The sequence below is a fragment of the Glarea lozoyensis genome, assembly GCF_000409485.1.
Source record: "Glarea lozoyensis ATCC 20868 chromosome Unknown GLAREA1, whole genome shotgun sequence".
Taxonomy (NCBI): Eukaryota; Fungi; Ascomycota; class Leotiomycetes; order Helotiales; family Helotiaceae; genus Glarea; species Glarea lozoyensis.
The window spans coordinates 558,412-585,418 of NW_007360983.1; the positions used below are offsets into that span (position 1 = coordinate 558,412).

At 46.3% G+C, this 27,007-nt stretch overlaps 13 protein-coding genes across 13 annotated transcripts; 4 read left to right on the forward strand and 9 right to left on the reverse strand.

Annotated features, from left to right (window-relative positions):
- Positions 1-169: 169 nt before the first annotated feature.
- Positions 170-1,138, reverse strand: GLAREA_08836 (Arabinanase/levansucrase/invertase; the record flags this gene model as incomplete). The annotated part of the gene is made up of 1 exon (XM_008077797.1): positions 170-1,138. One exon carries the CDS (start codon positions 1,136-1,138, stop codon positions 170-172), a length of 969 nt encoding a protein of 322 aa, XP_008075988.1.
- Positions 1,139-5,683: 4,545 nt separating this feature from the next.
- On the reverse strand, positions 5,684-7,618 carry GLAREA_08837 (FAD-binding protein; the record flags this gene model as incomplete). Its single annotated transcript, XM_008077798.1, has 3 exons — positions 5,684-6,594; positions 6,638-7,032; positions 7,092-7,618. The coding sequence occupies 3 exons, from the start codon at positions 7,616-7,618 to the stop codon at positions 5,684-5,686; spliced, it is 1,833 nt and encodes a 610-aa protein (XP_008075989.1).
- Positions 7,619-8,390: 772 nt separating this feature from the next.
- Positions 8,391-8,777, reverse strand: GLAREA_08838 (uncharacterized protein; the record flags this gene model as incomplete). Its single annotated transcript, XM_008077799.1, has 1 exon — positions 8,391-8,777. The coding sequence occupies one exon, from the start codon at positions 8,775-8,777 to the stop codon at positions 8,391-8,393; it is 387 nt and encodes a 128-aa protein (XP_008075990.1).
- A 1,117-nt stretch (positions 8,778-9,894) lies between these two features.
- On the forward strand, positions 9,895-11,536 carry GLAREA_08839 (P-loop containing nucleoside triphosphate hydrolase; the record flags this gene model as incomplete). Its single annotated transcript, XM_008077800.1, has 2 exons — positions 9,895-10,617; positions 10,664-11,536. The coding sequence occupies 2 exons, from the start codon at positions 9,895-9,897 to the stop codon at positions 11,534-11,536; spliced, it is 1,596 nt and encodes a 531-aa protein (XP_008075991.1).
- A 337-nt stretch (positions 11,537-11,873) lies between these two features.
- On the reverse strand, positions 11,874-12,600 carry GLAREA_08840 (UPF0132-containing protein; the record flags this gene model as incomplete). Its single annotated transcript, XM_008077801.1, has 3 exons — positions 11,874-11,944; positions 11,991-12,136; positions 12,251-12,600. The coding sequence occupies 3 exons, from the start codon at positions 12,598-12,600 to the stop codon at positions 11,874-11,876; spliced, it is 567 nt and encodes a 188-aa protein (XP_008075992.1).
- A 495-nt stretch (positions 12,601-13,095) lies between these two features.
- On the reverse strand, positions 13,096-14,240 carry GLAREA_08841 (uncharacterized protein; the record flags this gene model as incomplete). Its single annotated transcript, XM_008077802.1, has 4 exons — positions 13,096-13,171; positions 13,220-13,577; positions 13,644-13,794; positions 13,845-14,240. 4 exons carry the CDS (start codon positions 14,238-14,240, stop codon positions 13,096-13,098), a joined length of 981 nt encoding a protein of 326 aa, XP_008075993.1.
- A 637-nt stretch (positions 14,241-14,877) lies between these two features.
- On the reverse strand, positions 14,878-15,605 carry GLAREA_08842 (Mago nashi protein; the record flags this gene model as incomplete). Its single annotated transcript, XM_008077803.1, has 6 exons — positions 14,878-15,018; positions 15,069-15,156; positions 15,210-15,273; positions 15,327-15,422; positions 15,475-15,512; positions 15,568-15,605. 6 exons carry the CDS (start codon positions 15,603-15,605, stop codon positions 14,878-14,880), a joined length of 465 nt encoding a protein of 154 aa, XP_008075994.1.
- A 413-nt stretch (positions 15,606-16,018) lies between these two features.
- GLAREA_08843 (ARM repeat-containing protein) lies at positions 16,019-19,048 on the forward strand (the record flags this gene model as incomplete). The annotated part of the gene is made up of 4 exons (XM_008077804.1): positions 16,019-16,323; positions 16,372-16,792; positions 16,843-18,844; positions 18,900-19,048. 4 exons carry the CDS (start codon positions 16,019-16,021, stop codon positions 19,046-19,048), a joined length of 2,877 nt encoding a protein of 958 aa, XP_008075995.1.
- A 557-nt stretch (positions 19,049-19,605) lies between these two features.
- GLAREA_08844 (uncharacterized protein) lies at positions 19,606-21,492 on the forward strand (the record flags this gene model as incomplete). Its single annotated transcript, XM_008077805.1, has 4 exons — positions 19,606-19,933; positions 19,987-20,040; positions 20,090-21,105; positions 21,154-21,492. The coding sequence occupies 4 exons, from the start codon at positions 19,606-19,608 to the stop codon at positions 21,490-21,492; spliced, it is 1,737 nt and encodes a 578-aa protein (XP_008075996.1).
- Positions 21,493-21,781: 289 nt separating this feature from the next.
- On the reverse strand, positions 21,782-22,550 carry GLAREA_08845 (uncharacterized protein; the record flags this gene model as incomplete). Its single annotated transcript, XM_008077806.1, has 2 exons — positions 21,782-22,449; positions 22,496-22,550. The coding sequence occupies 2 exons, from the start codon at positions 22,548-22,550 to the stop codon at positions 21,782-21,784; spliced, it is 723 nt and encodes a 240-aa protein (XP_008075997.1).
- Positions 22,551-23,510: 960 nt separating this feature from the next.
- GLAREA_08846 (SET) lies at positions 23,511-24,233 on the forward strand (the record flags this gene model as incomplete). Its single annotated transcript, XM_008077807.1, has 2 exons — positions 23,511-23,709; positions 23,761-24,233. 2 exons carry the CDS (start codon positions 23,511-23,513, stop codon positions 24,231-24,233), a joined length of 672 nt encoding a protein of 223 aa, XP_008075998.1.
- A 518-nt stretch (positions 24,234-24,751) lies between these two features.
- Positions 24,752-25,462, reverse strand: GLAREA_08847 (uncharacterized protein; the record flags this gene model as incomplete). Its single annotated transcript, XM_008077808.1, has 1 exon — positions 24,752-25,462. The coding sequence occupies one exon, from the start codon at positions 25,460-25,462 to the stop codon at positions 24,752-24,754; it is 711 nt and encodes a 236-aa protein (XP_008075999.1).
- Positions 25,463-26,027: 565 nt separating this feature from the next.
- GLAREA_08848 (uncharacterized protein) lies at positions 26,028-26,501 on the reverse strand (the record flags this gene model as incomplete). Its single annotated transcript, XM_008077809.1, has 1 exon — positions 26,028-26,501. The coding sequence occupies one exon, from the start codon at positions 26,499-26,501 to the stop codon at positions 26,028-26,030; it is 474 nt and encodes a 157-aa protein (XP_008076000.1).
- Between the last annotated feature and the right edge of the window lie 506 nt (positions 26,502-27,007).

Genomic DNA, 27,007 nt, shown 5'->3' on the forward strand with positions numbered 1-27,007 from the left:
ACATACTTTGAATGGAGAAGTCTGGCAAAGTGCAAATCATTGAAACCTGTGATGAGCGTCCCACTGATTCATCCCTTCTAAGTACTGTAGCCTTCGCTGTGTGCCGCGACGGAACGTAACTTCCAACCTTTTTCCGTATGAAGAGTAAACACCTCATCCAAAGCTGCCTTCAGTAAATGACAGGCCAGCCACTGTCGTAACGTATCAAATTGATTCCCATCTGTGCAACACCATCATCTCTATAATAATGATATACTAGTACGTCGCCATCGGTGTCGGTGAAGACGGCGTTGTGGCCAGGTCCATGGATGGAGCCATGACTGGACATCATCAGAGTACCACCGCCTTTCATCATATCTACGCCTGCCTTGTCGACGTAGGGACCGTTGACTTTCGTAGAGCGACCGACTCTGATGTTGTACGTGCTAGCTGCACCCTTGCAACAAGCATCAAAGGAAACCCAAAGATAGTAGTAGCTGTCCTTTCGTGTGATGAATGGGCCTTCCACGGCTCCGCCATTTGTCGGACGAAACGCGAGGGAAGTGAGTGTGCTACTTGAAGGCTTGCCAGTGGAAGCATTTAGAGGGACCAGTTTGATGCCGGACCAGAAAGAACCGAAAGACAGCCACCATTTCCCCGATGCATCAACGATTAAGTTGGGGTCGATAGCATTGTAACCGCTTGAAGTTGTGGACTCAATGACAAGACCTTGGTTGGTCCATGTGTTGGGAAGACCACTCTTACTTGTGGCAAGAAAGATAGCTGACTTGGAAGATCCAAAAGAGGAGGCCGAGTAGTACATGTAGTATTGACTGTTGTGGTAGGAAAGGTCTGGTGCCCAGAGATTCTTGTCGCCGTTGGTGTAAGGAGTAGTCCAAGATGCGCCGCTAGGAAAGGCTGCTCCTACATCTCGCCAGGTTGTTCTATCACTGGATTGCTTCATCTGAATATTATCACCCGTGAATGCGGCAATATACGAACCGCCGGGAGTCTTAACAACCGTTGGATCGTGGATGAAGGTATCCCCTTTGACGGGACCAGGGTTGACGTTCTGCCGGGGAACAAGAGCTGCCACTGCATTTGCGTTCGCGTTCCAGGCCAGCATACTGCCAATGGCGAGGGTTTGTAAGAACAACATGGCGAAGGTATAATGAAAGAGTGGTGACGAGACTATTGCGGCTGCCTGTCAACCAGGCTCAACATCTTGGGCACATCCAATGTATCTTATACAAATCCAACTGCTTTCATCTGGAATTGATCGTCCTGTTATTTCCCACCAACTGCTAGTCTTGGGTCCGCTCATGGTAATTGAAGTTTAATTTCTCCGCCGGAAGCATCTTCGATATTTCCCATTTGCTGTGGCACGTGTACGGCTATCTCAGAGGAGAAGGACGCAATGTTTTAACCGAATTTTAGCATGAGGTTATTGAAGTTACAAGTAACAAGTCGCAGTTAGAGTACAAGATAAGGTTAGCCCACAATAAAGTTCTAGGCTTAGCGGATGCGGGGAGCATAAAACTATTCTCCACCTGTAATACCGGCAGCTAAGCGAGTTTCCGGGAGTTGTTGCTTCAGGCTAGATCATCTTAACCCCTACAACTCTAACCTGATAGAGAAGGAGTAAGATGTGTTAACCGCACGAATGATTGCTATTTGATTTGATGCCTTGTGTAAATATCTCCGAAGAAAGATGAAACCCATTCATCATTAGCTTTGAAACAATCACAATCAAAGGTCCTGGGTGCTTTGCGAGACTCATCTCCGTCCGACCTCAGCCCACCCAAGCATCTTTCCGTCTGGGCATCCTCTTGGTAGAGGGGAAAGGGAGACCCGAAATGCGATACATATTAATTGTTTTCCTTGAGCAAATGCAACGCCCTTGCGGAGAATTAGTGGTTGTCGAAACACGATATTTAATCATTGTAATTGACACAAAGTCGTGTATTTTGTCTCGCAATTTGACCAAAAAAGTCCTTTCCCTGCTTCGCGAAATTGGATCAGAGGAGAAGTTCCTAGGGTTCAAATCATGAGTCTTCTTGATTCACAAGTTCGTCGGTACTGAACGACACAGGCATAATTTTTGTCCACTGCGAGACATCTTAAAGTCCTAACTCCGAAGCAACCGACACATAAATACTCGATCTCCCATCAGCGCTAGTTTTCTGCTAAACTCGTAGAGAATTGTAGCCACTTAGTATCGAGCCAACCACTGCCAAAGTTGTGCACCCACGCCAAAGGAGTGGATCCGAAGGAGACCTGACGAAACACCATACTCAATAATGATCTGATACTTTTATGTCGAAGAAACATACTACAAAAATAACAGATGAATGTTACTGGAATAACATTTGGAATGCAATGAAGAATCGGTCATCTTCAGTTTCGCACTTCTCTGTTCGTAGGGAAGGGCTGGCTTGGCGACCGTCACTTGAAAATATAGAGTACAATCGTGATCGAGCAGAAATATCATTTCCCGGATTAAGAGTGTTTTCCTGAGAGTTCACTCGCTTTTGAATCATCAAGCTCAACGAGTGCTCAAAAGCAATAAATGGTTGTGTTGAGGTTATGGAAAATTCCCGATCAACTCGGAATTGAGCAAGTCTGTAAAAGCCTGCTCACATCTCAATATCAGCGAACAGTGATGACGATTGGTGCCCCAAGTTATGTCAACATGCGAAAGAGTAGTTTCTCGTTAGAAATCAACGATACTCATATTAGATGTCCAGAACGACCATATCTCTTCCATCAAAAACATCTCCCTTCCGCCCGTGGCTTAAGAACGATCTTGCTCGAGCAAACTAGCGGAAGAGATTTCGGTTCCACTCATAAGGCTGCCCGCTGAATGGATTCCAATCTCTACGTTGATATACTCCATAAACACCTCGGTAATTCAGATTTCCTTGTCCAATCTGAGAAAATTCGGGAGTCGTGTGCCAAATGGAGCTCGTAGTGGATCTTGGTGGATTGGTGCTGGCTCGAAACGGTACTCTTACGAGGGCACCAGTCTTGCAATAGAGCTATATCTGTGGATATTAGGGTGGTATGCTGGATTCTGGTTGTTCATCTTGTAATATTGACGTGGCTTTGTTATGGAAGGAGCGAATATAATCAGTGTAATTGGTCGTCAACAATGGAGATGGTGGGGAGTCGAATTTTCTGAAGTTAAAGTGAGGTGAAGAAGGCTTGGTCAATATTTATAGCCTTCTGTATCAAGAGGATTCATCAGTCGAACTAAGCCTATTCTTCATAACTATCATGCATAGGATACCTTGAATGTGGAGCAAATCGTGATTGTATCTTTCAAACAAAGCTATTCATTTAGATGGGTTTATACTAGGAAGTTTCCTTGGTTTCCCATTTTTATTCATTGATTCCTGGACCTACTGATTCATCGTTTTAAGCCAGTCAAATAGCCATATTCTGTTAATTGGTAATGTTGTAAGAAGAATGCTTCTTTCAAGAAGACAAACCCAAAATTGGTATATATAGTCTGACTCACTTATGTCTTATTTTGACTTTATGTTCCATTTGGATGTAGGTAGCTTCACTTGTCTCCCCTAACAATATATCGGAGCTTTTACTATGTCAAATGTTCATTTCTGATTGAAGGTCTCAAAAGCCAACAATGTATATTGTTCCTCCTTAAGTTTAGTCAGGTGTCTGTTCAATCTCCAAAGATCCTCAGTCCCTCACTCAAAATCTACCACCTGAAATTCTCCGGCCGATTCCACGCATCTGGCTTTCCTCGCTTATCTACATCCATTCGTCCCCATGATAGGCGACCGGGACGAAACCCAGGTCTCTGGTTTCCTGGCCACATTGGGGGATAATTCAAATTTTGTGGATGTCGCAGTTGAACCGAAGGGGGCTGAAATCAATTTCGACGCTCACCTCCTAAATGGACTCTTCTTTGGGTATCTGACTCCCATGGATTTGGTTCTGCGGTGGGTAAGTATTTGTAACTCATTCTTATGGATTGTGTTGAAGTTCTGTGGCTGAGAATCTCTCTTAGAGATGTGAAGTTATGTAATAGGTGTACTTTCGGAAAGAGAGGGAAGGGAAGCTTTTAGGGAGATTAATATGGTTATGGCAAATTCTGGAATCTTGGGTGTGAATTTTGTAATAATGAATCGTGGAAGACGAATCCGCTCAAGCAATTCTATCATGTTAATTTACCTATCCATTCAAGATGTGTATTTACCTGTGAAATTTTGGATTTCAGTGGTAGTCCTGTGAGTCGAGTAATGGCCAGTCGCTGGAATTATAGGGGACAACCTGTTTTTGTTAATGTCACAAAATTACTTTATACCAGATTAATCACTTTAAATTACCTGAGACTCGAGCACAAAAGCTAAAACAATATATCAATAACCTATGTACTATTGATCCAAATATGGGGACCAGAAATTTCACTAGAGAGTTGAGCATGCGGTGATCCATAAACTACCCTGAATCTTGATGGCGAAAGTGAACCTTCAACCAAAGACAGTGACCGAAGTCTTCAAAAAGTCATGCAATTTCGAGAGTCCTTTTACACTCCACCTAGTGTTAATACTTACCCAGAGCGCGATGACTATTACACCAGAAGTGTGTACACTCACTTCTCAAGATCTAAATTTGTTCACACTCGTCACCATAGAACATGGCCGCAAAAGACTATAAAAGTCTCACTAGTCTTCCTCTTTGTCACTTATCATCTTCAACAAATATCTTCTCTACCACACAGTCTCGAACGATAACAACACAAAACAACATCGCCTCGATCATATCTACCTTAACACCGAACACTTATCATCCCTAGCTTCCACAATGAACAATGGGCGTGGTGGCCTTCCGCCTTATCTCCACCCCAACTACAACATGGAGTGGAACAACAGTAGGAATTCATCCGTAGATGTGACAAGATGGAGGGGAGGAATTGCAGGGCCAAATGAGCCATCACGGACTCTTCCGATGATGATATACCGAGAATACCAATAGCCCCATCAAAATCCATATGAGCGACGCTTGACTGATTACCAAGGAGTTCCTCGGGCATGGGGCCCCGATAGGCGATGGTAGATATCGTCGGTAGTTATCTTCCGAAATTGATCGAGTTTAAATATTAAGGAATTTTACGTTGGATTTATAAACGTTGGGTTTTGCCAGAGATATCATGGTAGTTTATGGACTCATGAATCAAGAGAAGGTCGTTTCCTAATAAGAAGAATATTGACATCGAGGTTCTTGAACTGCAAAGTGAAGACATAATGTATGAAAAGTTTACGATAGAAGCCAGAAGCTTGTGTAGAAGGCGGACTGGGCGGACTGAACATCAGGCGGTCACACGACTTGTTGACGGACTTACGACCCAATGTTCCAGAGTCGCTGTAGAAAATATGGGTGGTAGACTGGTGTTAACCTCGTAATAACCGTGTCAACTTACCATCAAGTTATCAACGTACGACGTGCTTCGACCAATCTAAGGTGTTGAAAAGGGCCCAAAAATATCATATTTACCGGGGACAGTAGTTGAAAGACACAACCACACCACTTCATCAACCGAGTCAAATGTATATCGGCCTTCGACTGTCGACTGCAATATGTACCATAGTTGTTGTCAGCCGCGAGCTATAGTACCTCCTTCCGGGGCCAGAATTCCTGGAGTAGCTTATTTGCACAAGCCACCCGTCCCGATCCTGTTTCAGGTCTTGCACAACGGTCCATTCTGTGTAAACTTCCCGTCCTCAGTCCTCACAGCATAAGCTTCACTCCCAACAGTACTAGGAGCCCAGAACAAATTCCAAGGGTCAACCTCTTTCTTTATCTTGGCTAGTCTTTCGTATGTACCGCCGAAGAAGCTGTCTTGCCAATTCGGCTCTTGTACATCGGCTTCATTGATGTAAGCTCCGCCACCAGGTGTGACCGCTCGGATTCGATCCATGTATATGTTGTGTCTGGCACGCGATTCAGCAATTTCCACAGCTGTTTTTCCACGCATGCTGAAGCTGTCGAAAGAGTCGGCGTGCATAATTGAGTTTCTCCACGCTGGGATGATGGCTGCAGTACCTGGGTACCCAGCTTTATCTAGAGAAGGCCGGAAGTGTAGACCGTGGAATCGGTAGCCTGCTTCAACGGATTGACGGATAGCTGCCATTGTAGGTCTGAATAGTGCAGGATCGTCGAAGTTCTGCACTGGAAAGAGACGGCTGGAGAACTGTGAGCTTCCACCTGGAGCATCTCCAACACCATCACGAGCATTCATCCAGCTGGGCGAACTGATTGGCATCGTGTTCTTTACAGGGATTCCGACTGCATTAAGTGAGTCGAAATGAGACTGCATGTAAGTAAAACCTTGCTGCTTTGTCATTCCCGCAAGTTCGAAGACTGTGCTAAAGGTTGCTGATCTGCCGTTATTCGATGATGAGATGTAGCTGTAGGCTGAGCCGCCAACATCTGTGACATTCTTCCCGATGAGGTGGTATTTGTCAACACCTGCCCAGAAAGTCTCGATGGGAATAGCGCTAGTTCCACCGCTAAAGCTGAGTGGGACATTTGAAACTTCTAGGGCAGGATAAGTCTTGACGATGGCGGAAGTAACGATGCCGTAAGTGCCTTTTATCGGTTAGCTGTGGCCTCGAAGGATGTAAATACTCACTTGGACCCCCTCCCCGAAGCGCAAAAAATAGGTCTTGGTTTGTTTCCGTGTCTGCAGTGACGAAACTACCGTCGGCCGTAACGACCTGCAAAGAGAGCACTTGATCTGCTCCTAGTCCATATTTAGAAGCCAATATTGAATGCCCAGCTCCTTGCATCCAGCCTCCCCATGGCGCTACCGTAGTGCTACCGGCTGGCACTACGATAGAAATGTTGTATGTCTTCATGTATTTGTATACCTCCCAAGCTTCGAGACCAGTACTAACCCTCGCGGCAGGACCATTATACTCGCCTTGTCTGTAAACTGGTAAGAATTCGAAGCTTTTAAGGCGATGAAGCCAGATGCTAATGGCTCCCGCTCCAGTATTTCGCCCTACAAAGTCATGACCGGAATTTCTAGAGAAATGATTAGAATCTGGTTCGTGTGTAGAGGCGGAAGCTGGAGCAAAACCTACTTCATAACCAATCGAATGTTCTGATTCCTTGCAAAATTGACCGCGGTTTGAATATGCTTAACAGTGGTAGCATCCACTACGTAGCTAGAAAACCCACCACGTGTGCAGCTACCTGTGGGCTTGGCCATCGTTGGACAGGTGTCTCCAGTGGGCCACTCTGTTAATACAGTGATAGGATCGTCAAGATAGAAACGTGAACCAGAAGCCCTGGATAGGAGGTAATTACACTTTTCAGTGTCTTTCTCAGGACCATCGTAGCAAGCCGATGCGGGTATGGCAGGTTGTAGTAGTGCTCCATTAAGTGAGGTGTTCAATTGTGCCCATATCGCATTGAGTGGCCATTGACTAGTCCCTGGAAATGCTTTGCACGCATCACTGGACGAGGATCCATTGAAATCTCGCCCAAAAGATATCTGGGCGAAGTCTCCGATATCCTTACCGTTGAGCTGAATAGATTCGAAAGGAAAGTTGACCGCATAAGTCACTGCGGCCAGCACTAGGTTTAATAAAATATACGATAGAAGCATAATCTCTTCTGGGTAGATAATGTCTCAGATAACGTAAGACAAGCTGAAACAACGACAATATAAATGACTAGTCTCAAGATGATACCTAATTCCTTCTTATACTTCGAAAAGTGGAAGAAGGGATGCAAAACGGTGTAGCTCCCGCAAAACGAATTCTCCGCCAACCTCAATATGTATGATAGATTGGGGGAACAAGAAAGGAAGCATTTGCTGTAGATCGTTCAAGTATGTACGAATGCATTTACTTTCTTGCCACCTTCTACAGAGCACTTGAACGGAGCTATTGCGTATCTAGTCCCTTGAACTATGAAGTAGTTCGCCAAGAATCGGCAGCATCCGAAAAGGTGTGCTGAACTTCGCTGCAAATCCAATCATGGCCAGCGGTTCATCTATGAGCTATAAGATCAGGGGGCTTCGAGCTTCTGAATAATAGTGAGTGACCCAAGAACCTTGGAGTTCTCGTCATGTTGCACTATTCAAGTATTGCTGCAAACAATAGCGGGACGTAAGGCAGACATTGCTATCGAATGTCGTACTCATTCGATTCAAGCCGGACGACGAGGCTATTGTCTGTAGTGACACCACACAGAGCAAGAGTGTAATTGTCTGAGCCGCACACTAACCCGATACCCCAATCAAAGATCTGAGCATGACCTTGAACATTCGGGCCATATCGAGTAGAATTTGGAATTATATGTCCTGTGGGGTTCGTGGCTTAAACGCAGTGTCGTCCGATCCAAGGCAACATCGTAAAGTGACATCCAAAAATTCCTCAGATATGAATGCTCATGAGCATCCTTACTTCAAAACACACGACGACGTTGCACCTCCATTTGGACAGGCCGAGGGTAAATGCTGCATATGCGATATCCCAGTGCCTTGGCTTTTGATATCTGTAAGCCCCACTAGAAAGGAACGCTTCAGCATTTCCAGTGCCTGGTGCCATAGGATTCCCAGTAAGATTGAAATAAGTGGCCAGAATTGATGCAACCAGAAATCTCGTCCACCGAGCTGCAATGTAGGGTGCAAGGAGGATCGACATAAAATGTCCCAGATCCGCGTAGACGGAAGCAGGGAAAGCCAAAACGGTCTTGGAAACAGTTGGTAACACCCTCGCTTGAGCTTTTGGATTAAACAAGAGCCATGCTTTATTGAACATGCGAGAAAGATGCGTTAAGCAGCATGACCCTGTTTTCGTCTTTTGCTATCTGCCACAGTTCTCAAGGCCTGAGTTTCTGTTTGTTGCATGATCTCGTTATCAACATGAATAGAGCCTGGCCATGACCTGTGTTGGGGATATAAGCCCTGCACACAAGCCATGTATTGGACACCATCATCGATCCTATCCCAAGACCGGGTCAGTCATATGACCATCTGCAGAATGTGATTGAAGAGGATGTTACTAAGCCGTGTGTAGACCAAATCATAGAGAAACCACCCATGCTTTTGGAAATCCTTTGGAAGTACTGGGTTCAACAACCCACCTTCTATACTAAACCTGTGCAGCATCACCATGACCGCTGTGAACTAGGAAGAGCTTCGATAGGCGCACTCCTCACCTGAAGTCAAATGCGAATGGCCGACATAAAGCGCAAATTTGGGTCGACCCATTGTTCGAGAGGAGATGAAAAAATATAACAAGAACAATGGCCACCTACAGCTTAGGTTCTTGAGTGTGTGGTAACGGCAACGGAAATATCGGGATTCGATGATAGTTACCTCAACAATGACCTAGAAGAAGTTTTCGTATGGTCCCCACAGAGGTATATTTGAGCGCATTTATTTGTCTTGGGAATGTCATGATAACGAGATTGGAATGATTTTTAGGAAAAAGAAGGGATGGCTTCAGGGGGGACCGCGAGCATGTTTCAAGGAGCCATGTAATCACGTGACTGGTCTTGTGTCGTTGGGTCGCATCTTTCCTTTCTGCCACCACCCGATGGCATTCTCATTTGTGCTTCAGGCGCAATGCGTTTACTTGTTAAATGCGTAGTGAACTGCTGCTTGAAAGTCTAGCGCGTTTGGCGCGTGAGACTGCAATGAATCTTCTCAATATCGTTAGAGCCTTGACGATCCGCATTGTTTCGTCAGCATTGCTTGAGGCTCCCAGCGTATTGATGCTTTGCCGCTCGTATCACTGAGGGGAAGTAAGTAAGCGCAAGGCAACGACATTCAGGTACTACCAACTCCTCAATTACTTTTTTATTTCATAACCTTTGATCATCCACTTCACCATTGTTCCTTTGATTATTTACGGATCGTCTACAACAATCATCATGGCTTCTGGCGACGAATTCATTCATATTTCCACTGGGCCCTCACCAGCCCGGTCGGGGTCGCCTACCAATGCGTTCTATGATAATGCGGAGGGAAAGCGATGGTTCACAGAGGGAGTGATCGTCGAATCACTGCGTGCAAAATACCCTAAATACCTCCTTACTATCAATCCGGCCTACTCTACCAGTCTGCTTGGATTCGCCAATTCTCGTGATGATGCTAGCTACTCTTTGCGAGACGGGGGTGATCTTGTTGAACGACAATTTCTTCCTCCTGCTCGGAGATACAATGATGAGAATGGCGGTGCCTTTGGCGAAAGTGTAGTCATGGGCTGCTATGATTACATCTTTCAGGGCAATGTCTTTTTGGTTTATATTGTCACCGGCGCTGATGGCATGTTTGGAAAGACAACTTACAACTACATTCTTGTAGCACCTGAAGCCGACGGTATCGACATGATTGCTACCGAGAAGGTACAGGCGCAGAGCAAAACTGATCAGTTAGTCAGAGAGGCTACTAAATGGGGAAACGACCTTCACAAAGAGGTGCTTGTATTTGACCAAGGCTACTGGCAAAAGAATCGGGAGCTTTGGGAAAACGTCCAAACCGCCAATTGGGAAGATGTTATATTGGAAAAGGAGAAGAAGGAAGCGATCATTGATGACGTTCTAGGTTTCTTTGATGGCCAAGAAAGATATTCAGAATTTGGTGTTCCATGGAAGGTAAAGGTTTCTTGTCTGTGGTGTGACATTGCTAATACAAGCTCAGCGAGGAGTAATCTTTTACGGCCCTCCAGGAAATGGAAAGACAATTTCAACTAAAGCACTCATGCACGATGTGTCAAAACGCTTGTCACCAACCATAGAGTCACTTTACGTAAAATCCTTTTCATCATATGGTGGCCCAGAACTCGGAATCCGAATGATTTTCCTCAAAGCACGCCAAATGGCACCGTGTCTCTTGATATTCGAGGACATCGACTCCCTTGTCAGTCCAATGATTCGATCTTACTTCCTCAACGAAGTTGATGGATTGGAATCCAACCATGGTATCCTTATGATTGGATCTACCAACCACCTAGACCGTTTAGATCCAGGAATCGCCAAGAGACCTAGTCGATTCGATAGAAAATACTTCTTCGATGTTCCAACCAAGGATGAGAGAATCCAGTATGCTGATTATTGGCGTCATAAACTCCGCAACAACAAGAAAGTCGACTTTCCTCCAGAGATGTCCGTACGAGTCGCGGATATAACTGCCGGTTTCAGCTTTGCCTACATGAAGGAAGCTTTCGTCGCCGCTCTGCTCGTCATTGTTGCCAGGACCTCCACTTCGTACAAGAATAAGCATCGCGAGGATAACCTTAGCGGTAATATTCTGTGGAAAGAATTGAAGAAGCAAATCGAATCATTGAGAAACGAGATGGACGGAGAAGATGGTGATGATGCGAACCTGAGCATGGCAAGCCAGTTTCTCCCAGCAATGAGTGGTATTATGGAGAGGAGCTCAGCAGCACTTCCAATTGACATTACCGGAGCGCATCAAGCGTTCCTTGGTGCAAATTATGCTGGACAACGACCTGATGGATGCTACATTCCTCGCTATACTCCAAATCAGGGAGGTATGCCTCGTTATATGTGAATGTCTGATCTGAATGGAGTTTATGGGTTTCTTTGGAAAGGGGTTTTTTGAAAATGTAAAACGACCAATTTGATTCAGCTAGCACTGGCAACTCAAGGGGCTAAGAGTAACACAAGCAGTTGATAATAACGCAAATAATTACGCAAAGGAGTACACAAACTTCTCATGTTATGAAATGACAAAACCATAGTGCGATACGCATCTAAGTTCATGGATAAGCAGATTTTCAAAGTTAATAGTCGGGTATTATAAATTACGTATTGGGCATAAAATTACATATATAAAACAGCAAAATGGGTATCTCTCTCGCAAAGCGCTCTTTCATGCACCAATCTCCTTACTCATCATCAAGTATACTACTCGCCAGTCTCCCAAAGAATGGTACCTCGCATCGATCAAGTGTATCCGCTGTAACTATCAGCAACTGCTCCTATTCCAAATCTGGGAAATTTACCATCTCTATATGCTCTGAAAGTCAAATATCCTATCAATGCTATATCCCCCGCAAACAGCACCCACGAGATAAATGACCACCAGGAGAATATCAGATGTAAGACGAATATCGCGGAGAATAGTAACGAGGACTGCCATGCGTGAAATCTATACCTCATCAGTAAATCTCCCACCAACTCCCCACCCGTCTCCTCATCCCCTCAACCTCCCCTTCCCCAACTCCCCTTCCCCTTCCATCACAAACAAAAGAAACCCACATACCGCACATAATCACTCTTCCTCTCCGCCACCAACAACAACACTCCCCCAGCAGGCGGGAGTAGTAAATACGCCAAACACGCCTCATAATCCAATCTTATCGGCAAACTAGTCTCAAACTCATTCAATCTCCCGGTCCGTCCACTCTCCACATCCGCGATCCCATCGTTGCTGAACACCGCCGCGGACGGGGACGGCGCCCATGGATTATTCGTGGGTGAGGCCTTGGTGGGGGATTGGAGGGCTGGGGAGAAGGAGCGACGGCCGGGGGAGATGGAACGGCGGGCTTGAGGGGGTGGGGAGAGCGCGCGGGTCGTTTCGGGGGATTGGTCTTGGTAGGGTGCGAAGTCCATGGCTGCGGGTGTTGGGGAGAGGGAAGGGTTTAGTTGGTGGATGTCGTGGTGCGTTGTGGTTTGAATTGTGGTTCTAGGTATCACGGCCATGTGGTTGTCGCGTGCTTCGATTGTCAGCCTCGGGTGACAGCCTGACAGCTTTAGCGGCGCACTGGATCCCGGCTCAGTTTATTCACAGGCATATGATCCGATGCGCAGATTTTCCAGCATTTACATATTTATATATTTATATGATGAACTTAACCGCTCAGAACGAGTCCAGCGGTCAACTTTCGAACCTCGTTCAACGAATCAAATCAAATATTCCTCAAATGAACTCCTAACTTGTGCCAGAAGACTCAAGTACCCATATGCATCCGTACCACGACCTTTGACACCTATGTCAATTTTCCACCCTTTGGATCCAAAACCGGCCAATATCCTGATATCTTGGCTCCGATATCTGCGCCCGGTGATAAAATATGCCTCTACCAACCCCATTCCGTCATTATTTATTCATCGAAACTCCATCGCGGAAAAGCATCCACGATCTTCGACGTGCTTCAATTCTAGTTGCTGAAATCTGTCCAGACTGTCAGCATCAGCATGCATTCCTTCATTGGGGGTGAATTGGACATACTTTTCACTCTTCGCATGAAAGTAAATCCCACTAACTGTCCCCTGTATTTGGTTGAAACAAATGTAGTAAAAACCATCGAAACTTGCTCCGGTAATTGTCCGTACTCGATGATCTGGAACCAAAAATTGTTCTTTCCATCTCATGAATATATTCTCTCGCTGTGCTAGTTGAGGTATATGGAAATTCCCTCTCTTCGCAGCTTTCTGAAAAGGTCTGAATGCGGAGAATTTGGCCCAGTGCTGCAAGTCCACCTTATCGTTCGACCCCCAAGCATTTTGCTGTGTCAAAAATGTGTATTTGGAACCGATGATTTCACCTTCGAAATATGTAGTCAGCGTAGGGTGGTCTTCGGTCAAGCCTAGAGGGTCATCAGGTTAGTTTAGCATTGACTTCGCCCCCCTACCCCAGCTATAGGATATAGTACCTTGGATTCGCAGATAGCCACAGAGAAAGGACTCGCGCATATCTACATGTTTAATCTCGACCTGAACCTCATAGACCTGTCGTTCTGATTGCTGTGTCCCTACAAATTTACTGCCAGGTCGTAGAAATGTGGAGGGAGATGATGGCATGAGCTAGATGCATGGTTAGCTAGGAAGTATGTTCCCATCACGGCAAGACATACTCGGACATTGGAGAAGTCGTGTCCCATCGCAGGTGAGCCCATATCAACGCTCGACACGGCCGGCAACTCATTCTCAACAGACTTCTCCCCCTCAACACTAATAGGCGACATCATCTGTGTCGCGGATGTTCCCTCGTCAATATCCATTGGCTTGACATTTGATTGTGTCGTCGTATCTTGAGGGCCGTTCTGGCCATTCGGGTTTGAATCTGATGGAGGAGTCGGTTGCTGTAGAACTTCGGACGTTGAAACTACAGCCTCCGTGTATGGTTCACCAATACCTAGACTCCTCCAAGTTGCTCGGTCGTCGTCTGGAGGGCATGAGGTATGAGGTGGTGTGAATACTTGATCGAGGCTCGCACTATCGTCGATGATAGGGGTGGAAGGGGTGGGCATTTGGGCTGCGCCCGCGCTGGCCAGGCTAGAAGGGAGAGAGAGAGAGTTTATTGATACAGGAAGAGAAAAGAGGACGAGGCGCAAAGCAATTAGATGAAAGTGACGACCACTGTGTAAAGCATTGTATGGTGGGTCGCGATGGGAGAATGGAGAGAGAAGGCGATTCGTGCGAGCAGAGGTGGGCTAGTAATAGCGTGGCGTGGAAAACCCTTGTCGGTCGGGTGGAGATGCACCTGGAGAAAGCGCGGGGGGCACAACGGCAAGCCACAGGAGGAATGCTTGTGAGCACAACAACATCTTGGATGACTGGAAACAATCTGGCCTGATATGCGCTGTTGACTCAGTGTCAGTAGAATGTGAGTAATGGGCATCATATTGCTGTTAACACCTTGGAAAATTTTGACCTGAACATATTGCGTGCACCGCACAGTATGGGGTTGCGGCCGCAGCCGCAGTGGCCAGCGGTGAGTGTTTTCTCCTCCAGCTATCTCCACACTACAATACAATCATCATCTTAAATCATTCCTCTGAGTTTGGTGTACCGCATACGTGTCATATTCTGAAGATGAATCTTGCTGTGGTATCATTCCCGCGAGACTTGCAACGCCCAATTCCTCCTTTCCGATACATCAGTATCTCATATAGGTTTAATCTTGAAGTGAAGTGCTATCAGCGAGAAGACCAGTGCTTTCAAGTCCTGTACGAGATAGTAAAACACACGAAGTCCTTCAGGATCTTGCGATTCGGTAACATCGACAAGAGAGCCAATCTTCGCAGTCTATACAATCGAATCAGTACCAGGAACAATAATTTCGAAGAAGACCGTACCTCGAAAGAAATGTGTTCTCCTCCTAGTTTTATTTCCAACTCTTGTCGTCCATCCTTGTTCCTCTGCGGCCAGTTTTTGTCGTCTTCCCTGATGCACCATTAGAAACTTGCTCGGGCCTATTCCCATCTGTCCTAACATACTTCATGATTTCACTGGTCTTGATGATACGCTTTATTTCGTCGACGAGAAGCGCGCTCACACACACTGAGAGGCCTTTCGTCAGTACACCCATTGCGATCGCGATATCTGCTACGTACTCTCTTTCCGAATCAGGGAGTCATTGCGGTAATTGGAATTGTTCGCATATCGTGCAGACGCGCTTCCTCCATCCCCTAGCACTCGAAAATCGAATTCTAATAATTGCATTAGACATTGAGACCAGAAGCCTTTCTAGGAGGGGTTTACCAAGGAACTCGTGGCCATGTCGACCTTGGTGACCAGAGCTACGGACAACCGTTAGCTTTTTGAAATCAGCAAGTTAAGAAGTCAGCTTCCTACTAGTAGCGAATATAAAAAGTATCACTGGCTGCGGACATTTTCAAAGCGTGCGCTCGTTACAGCTATTCAGATTATCCTGTCGTCGCGGAGGAGGCTGAAGGACAATTATTTAGTCGAGCTCGGACGCGTCCCTTGGTTGGTGGGGGATGTTCCTGCCTTGTCATGTCAGGCTCCCACCGCACGTTCAATTCGAATCTGTTCAATTCATTGCGAGACAGACTCAACGATCCAGATCCGTGGGAAGTATTGTTCCCATCTGATGCGCCGCAATAATTCCTCGCCTCCTCTGCGCGAAATCTACCCTCTCGAAATACCAAGTTACCTGTCCATTTCTCTCAATCCAACCCCCCCTCCCGCGAGAAATACGACCACGTACAACTCCCCTTCCGCATCAGACATATTAGACTAGTAAACACCTCGCTCTGCGACCTTTTCCACAGACCCAGCCATCATGGCTACCTTTCTCGAGGGCTCGTACAGTTTGGTACACCAGGACAATGCGGCAGACGTGCCTTCCATGTCCGAATTACGGACACAGTTGGAAAAGGGCACAGATGAGAGCAAGGTGGAAACAATGAAGCGCATCCTGACAGTTATGCTGAATGGGGATCCAATGCCCCAGCTTCTCATGCATATCATTCGATTCGTTATGCCATCCAAGCACAAAGCTTTGAAAAAGCTGCTATACTTTTACTACGAAATATGCCCAAAACTGGATGCCAGTGGAAAGCTTAAGCAGGAGATGATTCTGGTCTGGTAGGAACATCGTGGAAACTGGTTGGAGCCCTCACTAAAGTCTTATAGTAACGGCATTAGAAATGATTTACAACACCCTAACGAATACATTCGGGGCAACACCTTGCGCTTCTTATGCAAGCTTCGTGAAGCCGAGCTCATCGAACCTCTTCTCTCCTCCGCTAGATCCTGTCTGGAACATAGGCACGCATACGTTCGAAAAAATGCTGTATTTGCCGTAGCCTCCATTTTCCAGCACTCCCAAAGTCTCATCCCAGATGCCCCAGAACTGATCTCAACATTTCTGGAAACCGAAACCGATCACACATGCAAGCGTAATGCATTTGCAGCTTTGGTCAGCATCAGCCATGACAGTGCGCTGGCGTATCTTAGCAGTGTATTCGATGGTATCCCCAACGCCGACGAGCTGCTTCAGCTAGTTGAGTTAGAGTTCATTCGCAAGGATGCCGTCCAGAATTCACAGAACAAGGTACGACAATCTCCCAAAAAGACCACCTAGTGATGTGCTAATCATATCAGGCCCGTTATTTGCGTCTTATTTTTGACCTTCTAGAGGCAGGCGCTAGCACAGTGGTATACGAAGCAGCCTCGTCACTTACTGCGCTCACTAGCAATCCAATCGCAGTAAAGGCTGCAGCCACCAAGTTCATAGAGCTAAGTATAAAAGAAGCGGATAATAATGTTAAGTTGATAGTGCTGGATCGAGTTGACAGCTTAAGACAAAAGAATGAGGGCGTCTTGGATGATCTTACCATGGAAATGCTCCGAGTTCTTTCGAGCCCAGATATCGATGTTCGCCGAAAAGCATTGGGCATCGCACTGGAAATGGTATCAAGCAAAAATGTTGAAGAAGTCGTGTTACTGTTGAAGAAAGAGCTGACCAAAACTATCGATCAAGAGTATGAAAAGAACAACGAATACCGACGGCTTCTTATCCACTCGATACATCAGTGCGCCATCAAGTTCTCCGAGGTTGCGGCTAGTGTGGTTGGTCTACTAATGGATTTTATCGCCGACTTCAACAGCACTTCGGCTGTAGATGTCATTTCGTTCGTAAAAGAAGTGGTTGAGAAATTCCCTGCCCTTCGACCAACAATAGTCGAGCGTCTAGTATCTACCCTCAGCGAGGTTCGTGCCGGAAAGGTGTACCGTGGTGCGCTATGGATCGTCGGAGAATACTCTCTAGAGGCAACCGATATTAGAGATGCGTGGAAGCGCATTCGTGCGAGTTTAGGAGAAATTCCAATCCTCGCCTCGGAGCAACGCTTATTAGACGATGTTGCTGATGATACGGAAGCACCAAAAGATGATCAGGTAAATGGCCACTCAAAGGCTGCACCTACGGGATCGCGAAGAGTCCTTGCCGATGGTACTTATGCAACAGAAAGCGCACTTACAAGTCAATCTGCTGTCAAAGCGAAATTGGAAGCTGTGAAAGCTGCGCAAAAACCGCCGCTCCGACAGCTTATTCTCGATGGAGACTACTTTCTTGCATCAGTTCTTTCGTCCACACTCACAAAACTTGTCATGCGGCATTCGGAAATCTCAAAAGATAAAGCGCGAACAAATGCTCTTCGTGCTGAGGCTATGCTGATCATGATATCAATCATTCGTGTTGGACAATCGCAATTCGTCAAGGCCCCTATTGATGAAGATTCAGTAGACAGGATCATGTCATGTGTAAGGTCCCTAGCTGAATTCGCGAACAACAAAGAGTTGGAGAAGGATTTGCTAGACGACACCCGCAAGGCATTCCGTGCGATGGTTCAAGTCGAAGAGAAGAAACGCGCGGCAAAGGTGGCACAAGCAAAAGCCAAGAGCGCTGTACAAGTTGACGACGTGGTGTCAATCCGCCAATTGGCAAAGAAGAATGCAGGAGATGGTACTGATGAGATAGAACTCGATCTCGAGAAAGCCACTGGCGGTGACAATGCCGTTGACGATCTCTCATCCAAGCTCAGCCGCGTCGTTCAATTGACAGGTTTCTCAGATCCTGTCTATGCCGAAGCATACGTCCAGGTCCACCAATTTGATATCGTTTTGGATGTCCTTCTTGTTAATCAAACAACTGAGACTCTCCAGAACCTGTCAGTAGAGTTTGCAACCCTTGGCGATCTCAAGGTTGTTGAAAAGCCAACTACTCAGAACCTTGGACCCCACGACTTCCAGAACGTGCAGACGACAATTAAAGTATCATCGACCGACACTGGTGTCATTTTTGGAAACGTTGTTTATGATGGAGCAAGCTCAACAGAGAATAATGTTGTGATTCTCAATGATGTCCATGTTGATATTATGGACTACATACAGCCCGCAGTTTGCACAGAGACGCAATTCCGTGACATGTGGGCCGAATTCGAGTGGGAGAATAAAGTCAACATCAACTCGAAAGCCAAATCATTACGCGAATTCTTAACGCAGTTGATGGCCTGTACAAATATGAGTTGTTTGACACCAGAAGCTTCGCTCAAGGGTGATTGTCAATTTTTGAGCGCGAATTTATATGCGCGCAGCATGTTTGGTAAGTATTTCATTTTCTCCAAAAACATCCATTACCTTAAGCTAACAGCGCGTAGGGGAGGATGCACTTGCAAACTTGAGTATTGAGAAGGAGGGCGAGGATGGACCAGTCACCGGTTTTGTGCGCATCCGAAGTAGGTCACAAGGCCTTGCGCTGAGTCTCGGATCACTCAAAGGCTTGGGTAAAGTAGGAGAAGCTGCTTAAGGGTAGAGATGTGATCATGATAGAATCTGTGTTACATACCCCTCGGAGGCGTTGCTGGACTGCTACGCTTCTTTACGAAAGATGAAGAGAGAACTAGAGCGAGTGGAGTGAGTGATGGAAAACAAAGGTACCCAGGCCATCCAGATCTCGACCAATGTCGGGACTGAGCATCTATGCCAATAGCATGGATAGCGAAGAAAAAGCAAAATGGGGGGTTATATCTAGATCTCAGTCGGGCTACAAACAAAATATTTTGAATCTCCAGCATCCCAACAGTCCCTGCATATGCAACTGGTGCAAGATGTAGCTAGCTATTTTTCCAAACCAAGTGCTAAAAAGCAGAGCGGAAACCTTTCCACACATACTGATCCAGAGCAACAGGGTATCAGCCCGGATCACTTGTTCGATAAAGTATTTCTGTGAGTTCACCGTGTATTCACAACACAGCATACAGCGTAGAGTTTATTCCCAATATGGTACGGGAATATAAACTTTATTGGCTAAGCCTAATCCAGTACGGGCAGTATGCCTATTTGGTCAGCTGTCAACGGAATCAGATGCTAAACGTTGCTCGGCATATTGGGCATGTCGGACCGATAATTGGGGAACATGGACATGGACCTCCTCTGGTTGAGGAGCGCCAACCTGTTTCTGACACAAAGACACTCGAACTTCTTTTCTTACTACATTGTAGCAACGACGACCATGAAATTACGCATTCCTTCGAGATGACCACTTCCACTAACTATCACGATAACCCATTTGTGGATCCGGCGACTTCGTTTGAAGAAAATGCCAGAGGAAATTCTTTCGCGGTAGATGCGACCCTGGCAGTGGGCAGGAATGCGTCCCTGACTCTGGGAACCGACTCGCTGATCGTACTGGGTGAGCTCTTTTGGATATTGAACACATGTATTATTTTAGCTAACCACCTACAGACGAGCAATTCGAAAACACAAATCGCAGTACCTGTTGCGGGTTGTGGCCCTCTGGTACCTTTGCCGTCGCATCCGTGATAATGTCAGATTTAACAGGGTTTAGGCACTGCTAACACACGCGCGATTCCCTTCTACAACGTTCTTTGGGCAGAGATTGGAGACTCCATACTTACGATCCAGTATGCTTCGCCCCTATCGAAAACCGTAGTTCGACCGGCTACTCTTAGCTATTCTTTCGAATATCAGCAAGTTGAGTTGGTGAACAAGTGGGTGTATAAGCTGCTGGATAGGTCGTACGGCGAATCGCAGAAGAAGAAGAGGGTCCAGGCCTTGGTCAATCCTCATAGTGGAAAAGGAAGCGCAGAGAAGTGGTATTATCGAGATGCAGAACCTCTTTTCAAGGCCGCGCAATGCGCTGTGGATGTGGTCAAGACCAAATATATGGGGGAAGCCGTAGAACTCGCCGGAGCTGTCGATATTGATGCATACGATGTCATAGCGTGCTGTTCTGGTGATGGACTACCTCACGAGGTTTTCAACGGGCTGGGGAAGAGAGTTGATGCTAAGAAAGCCCTGTCAAAACTCGCTGTTGTCAACATACCATGTGGCAGCGGCAACGCCATGAGCTGCAATCTAAATGGGACGGATAGTGCGAGTCTAGCGACTTTGGCCATAATCAAAGGAATCCCGACACCTCTAGATCTGATTTCAATCACCCAAGGAGAAACCCGGACGTTGAGCTTTCTGTCGCAATCTGTTGGTATAGTCGCTGAGTCTGACCTTGCCACGGAGCACTTGAGGTGGATGGGGTCTATCCGATTTGAGTATGGATTTCTCACGCGACTGTTCGGCAAAACGGTATATCCTTGTGATATTGCGGTGAAGGTTGCGATTGAGGATAAACCTTCAATCAAGGCGCATTACAAGAGAGAGAAGACCAATTTCGAGCCAGCCAGCGAAAGAAGAGGTTATAGACACCTTCTCGACGATGACGCTTCCGCGAGTAGTGGTTATGACGATGCCCTCCCACCGCTGAGATACGGAACAGTTAATGACAAATTGCCAGAAGGCTGGGAGCTGATTCCGCATGACAAGATGGGCAATTTCTACTGTGGCAATGTGAGAACTACGAGTCCAATCTCCCTCCTCATACTGATCTCCTCTTAGATGGCATTCATGGCAGCTGACGCCAATTTCTTTTCGACTGCGTTGCCCAATGATGGGTACATGGATCTCATCTGCATCAACGGCGATATTAGTCGTATATCTGCTGTTAAGATGATGCTCAGCGTAGATGTACATTCAAATAAGCTTTTCGACAATCCGGATGTATCATATCGCAAAGTTCTAGGATATCGCATTATACCCAAAGATCAGAAAGACGGTTACATCAGCATAGACGGCGAGCGAGTTCCTTTCCAACCATTTCAAGCAGAAGTACATAAGGGTCTTGGGACCGTACTATCGAAATCTGGACACATGTACGAATCGCCAGGGCCGTTGTAAAGGGCTATGGAAGTATATCTAATTTTCTTATCTCTTGGGTTAAAAGCAGGGGCATGGGGGCGTTCTTATTTGGTGTTTAGATTGTAAGGCGAGATGTAAGTTCGCAAGTTCTTGGTTGCCAAAAGATACCCCTCAAGGTGGCACATATAATCGTTGAAGCGATTTCAGATGAATCAGTTTAATCTGCCTGTATATTTGCGCAATATCACATGGTATTTACCACACCCCAAACGCCTTGCTCATGTAATGTCTATCCCGATCCTAAAACACTTTTGATGTCCCGCTCCTTCTAGTCCTTGAAACCAGCCCATTCTCCATCCGCAGCTTCCTCCTCCACCACCGGCCGTTCATTCCCAGGTATCCTCTCATCATTCAACGCCTCCCTAGCCTTCATCCTAACCGTCTTCGTCGGACTCCTCTCCCTCAACGCCAAAATCGGCGCCATAATCATATCCTGCACCTTCCTATCCTCCTCAGTATCCTCCAACGCCCCCACCTTCTCCAACTCATCCACCCAAATATCAATCACATGAAACCTTAAACCCATAGGAACCTTCATATCCTCCACACTCAACGCCGTCTCCCCCATCATCCCCAACACCTCCTCCACCCGTCCCGCCTCCCACCCTCCGTCCTTCAACACGTTAAACGTAGACCCCACGTACCGTCGCACCACCAACAGGAATTTCTCCATCCGTAACACGTCGATGTTATTCCATTCCCGGCTCATCGTCGCCCAGAACGCGCGTAAGAACGGGATGAACGTCTCGGTTGGGAGGATGGGGAGGAGGTTTGCGAGGGCTGTCGCGAGGTTTTGTTGCGGGATGGGTCGGTCGCAGAGCCAGAGGGAGTAGAAGAGACCTTTGTGCAGTTTTAAGAGGTCGAGGGGTGTGAGGGTGCGGCGGCCCGAGAGGTAGGTGCGGAGGGAGTCGAGGGCTGCGTCGCGGGTTGGTCGGTCTGGGCGACGTTAGATGTGGTTATCAGGGGGGAGGAGGGAGTGTACCATTTGCGGCTAGTTGTTTTACGAAGGGTGTCTCTTGAATTGAGGGATCGTCCATTTTTGCGGTTGGAAATGGAGATTTGAGCTGTTTGGAGGGGTTCTTTGCGATAAGCCTGGGATTTGGAGGAGAAATAATTTATTTTGATGGGGTCTGTGCACGAGGCTGGATGTGGATCTTGCAGATGCGGGTTGGAATTATGCAAGGCTACTAGTGGAGCACGAAAGGTACCTCGAGAGTTTAACCGTGGCCCACCCGAACCGTTTGTATATCGGTTGGCATCTCATGTCCATGTTAAAGTTCAATGCTTCAGATTTGGCGGCAAAATGGGAACTTATAGAGAAACGTTTCGAGCTCATTTTGAGACCCACGAAGACCCAAACAATCCCGTAAGTTGTTTTGAGCTTTTATTTGCTTTTCCAAGAAGATTGTGTTCAGTTTCCATTCACGACGCGTGACGCGTATCGAACAAGTCTCAAAGATTTTCATTTAGTGTCGCAGCGGCTTGAGATTTATTCCCAGATAAACACTCATTCATGTTTCTATACTACTTCACGTCGATACCGGAAAATAGTATTGGCCTTGAAATGTAAGATATCTGACTATTGGATCAGATCTCATCTTTGGTCCCTGAAGGAGATTCTCGCTACTCCAGAGTCATGGGAAATCGGCGTCCTTGAGATATCCTAAATTCGTTCCCCATCACATGGTTCTATTTCATTAAACTATAGGAGTGTCTGTGTTCATTTTCAAGATATCCAGCAAATTTCTAATTCCATTTTCATACAGGACATCCCAGCTTGCCACTGGTGTCAAATCGCACAATTCACAACACATTCAACGGCCTATATCTCAATCATAAATAAAGTCGATAATGAGTCTCTCCAAAAGGATTTCGTCTTCATACAAAATTGCCAGCCTGGGAAAGGGATCAAGCTCCCTGATCCTGAATTCTTTAGCGGCTGCGAGTGTAAGAGAAACAGCAATTGCAAGACATCGAAATGCAATTGTCTACAAGATATGATTAACCCTGATGCTCACGTTTACGAGACCATTGATGGGGAGAACTTCATGAGCCACCAGTATCTAAACACTCGCGATCCGATTTACGAGTGTCACCAAGCTTGTAGTTGTGACACCGCATGTCCTAATAGAGTAGTGGAGCATGGGAGAACTGTTCCGTTACAAATCTTCCGTACTGATGATGGACGCGGATGGGGTGGGTTGAATTCATCTATCCTAAAAATCCTCCCTTGCTAAATATGAGCAGGTGTTCGCTCGCCACAAGACATAAGAAAGGGGCAGTTCGTCGACAGATATGTAGGAGAACTAATTACCGCCGAGGAGACCGAGAGACGACGCCAAAGATCAGATATCGCTGCCAAGAAGGACGTCTACCTCTTCGAGCTTGACAAGTTCAAGGATGATGCAGACCGCGATCCCACCTTAGCCGAAACGGTCTTCGTTGATGGAGAGTACGCATCCGGACCAAGTCGTTTTATCAATCACTCTTGTGATCCAAATCTTCGCATCTTCGCCCGAGTTGGAGATCACGCCACAAAGCGATTCCACGATCTGGCCTTCTTTGCTGTCAGAGATATCCCGGCTGATACCGAGCTGACTTTCGATTATGTTGATGGTGAAGACGAGAAACTAGAAGAGGAAAAGAAGAATCCGAATCAGAAGAAAGAGATGACGAAATGTCTATGTAGATCTAGGAAGTGTCGGGGGTACCTGTGGTAGAGGATACTTTGTGCTCAGGTCAGGATTATGTGAGGGGTGGAGAACAAGAGATGAGAACGTTCTATGGGGTGGTTAAATCAGACATACCCACGGTTGGTGATATACCGAATTACGTGTTGCGACTGCCAAGGTTGATTGAAACCAACTTGCTCAACTTACATTTTCCTGTCTGCAGACGGGACATCAAACGTGCGGCGGGATTGATCTAGAAATAAAATAGAGACAGTAAGTGCACCCAAAAGTTATTTTGTATGAGCTGCGCAAGATATCTGTATATTTTTCTATCATCTAACTTCTCGACAGTAACATTCTTCAATAATGCTCGTTCTCTAGAGACGAGGAATAATTTATATGATCCATACCACGGGGAACGCTAGCCGGTATTCACTCCTATAGCATCTAGGTATTCCAGAAAAACAGTGAATAGTAACCTTCATACATATCTTCCCCAGTTTATGCCCAGCACCTCTACCCTCAACCAAATTTACAGTATACTCTCACAAATGCAGTATCTCATCCTAACCCAACATTAACCCAGCAACCATCAACGCTCCAGTCCCAACAGCCAAAAGCCCTACGGTTCTGTTTAATGAGGATCCTCCAGACGTCATATAACTGGTGTTATATGAACTTGAAGCCGCAAGAGCACTCGCACTCGCTGCCATAGCCGGGTATTCAGTCCCATTCAAATTCGCACTATCAGAATCACCGAGCACGACGCTCGAAGTAGACACTGGAAGATGCATCGTTGTTGTTGGTGATGACGAATTTGAGATAGACGGCTCTCCTTCATTGAGGCTATCGATATTGGAGGGTGAGTCACCGGTTGAGGACTCCAGTGTCGCGGTGGTTGATGAGGATGAAGTTGTACCGGAGGGGTCAGCCTCCAAGGGGACTTCGCTTTCCAGGGGTGATCTGGCTTTTAGAAGGTATGGCGTCGCGTGTGCTGATGGTGATGTTGAGGGTTTTCCTTCAATGACCTTTTCGAAATCGGAGACTAGTTCGGAGGCTGTAGGCTGGATCGTTACGGTTCTTGTTGAGGTTGAAGTTGAAGTTCTGCCCGAGGGTTGGGCTCCGATGGGGATTTCCGTGCCGAGGACTGATTTGGCGAATAAGTAGTGTGGTGTTGTGTGTGCTGAGGGTGATGTTGTGGAACATGAGGTTGATTCGGAGTGCGCTTGTTGAGAGAGAAAGGGAGCGATAAGGGTAATAAGGTATAGAATCTTCATTTTTTGTTTTTGTGTATCACTTTTGGTCTTTGTACGATTTTCAGTTTTGAACTATTTTAGTTGAGAAGCTTCACGGGAAGTTTCTACCTTTCCCTACCTTTTATAGTTGTTTGGAGAGCTATTGTGAATAGCACTGAATTATTGTGAGTAATCCAAATTCATATGAGAAACAAAGACGCGGGCTCTGTGTGTCACGGAAGACATAAAGCTCATGAATTCCTAGAAAGACTTGATGTTACCCACTCCATGTCCGTTACCCAGTGGTCGAAGACGTATATCAAAGGAGCACTTGTTGATTATTCTTGTCATAATGCTACTTGTGCAGTGCTATTCATCTGAAAAACGCGCAGTATGTTAATTTCACATCAAATGGAAATATAATGTTCGCGAGCCCTCGACCACGCTTATGGACGAATGATTACCATTTTAGGTTCAGGCCCCTTATACCACACAACTCCTTCAAAGTACAAATAACATAACAATAAGAGAAACTATCAGGCATATTTGTTCACTTAACTTTCATTCTTTCAGTACCTCTAATCCCAAGGCATTGCAGTATTCTACCTTAATGCATCAACAAACCCGCTACCACCACGCCCCCTGTACCAACCAATAGTCCGGTGCTACTGCTCAAAGATGAACCATCACTCTTCTTAACTCCATTCCCGCCAGCACCAGCAACGACCGTACCCCCTGAGCTACTTCCACCATGGCCTCCACCTGAGTGACCACCTCCCCCTCCATGACCACCGCCCCCGCCTCCTTTACGTTCAGTCTGGTTGAACTCAACGTGGTCGGAGTCGTCAAGCTCAATATTCAGATCAGTGCGCGGAAGATGTGGTATCGCGATTGCTGCTAATGTTGCATAAGCTGCTTTACTCTCAATGGAGTCCTCAAGACCAATGAGCGAGTCGGCATTTAGAAAGTGTGGTGTCGTAGGTGTTGTTGCTGGTGCTGAGGAAGTTGATTCGGACGTTGTTCCTTGACTGAGCAAGAGAGCGGCAGAGGCGGCAAGAGCAAAGACAGATGAGGATTTCATTTTGGTGAGTGTGAGATCTATCGTTCCGTCTAAAAAGGTTTCTGAGCTCTGGATCGCAGGGTCTTTGGTTTGATAGAATGACTTGGGAGTATGTTCCTTCTTTTATGGCTGTCTTGGGGGGTGTTGTGAATAAGTCGAATTATTCTATGAACTCATAAAATCTTTAGTAAGACAAAGACGAGGTTTCTGGATGTTTCATTGGAATCCTGAAGCTGGTGAGTCTGTAGAGAAGTCTTTGTTGTCGACGGAAAATAAGTTGCATAGAATCATTACTCGACAGGGTACAAAAATGTGGCAACCGAGGATCAATCACCTATACCTACCAGAAAATCGCTGATTCATATGTTCCCCTCTTCGCCTCTTAGCTCAGTATATACTATCTTAAATCACTGTTGGAATGAGATCATAGGCCGTTAAGATCCCATTTATCAAATTATTACCCCGTAGAGCTTACGGGACCAACGAACACCATTTCAAACTTGACAAGTGGAATTATGCGGTCCAGA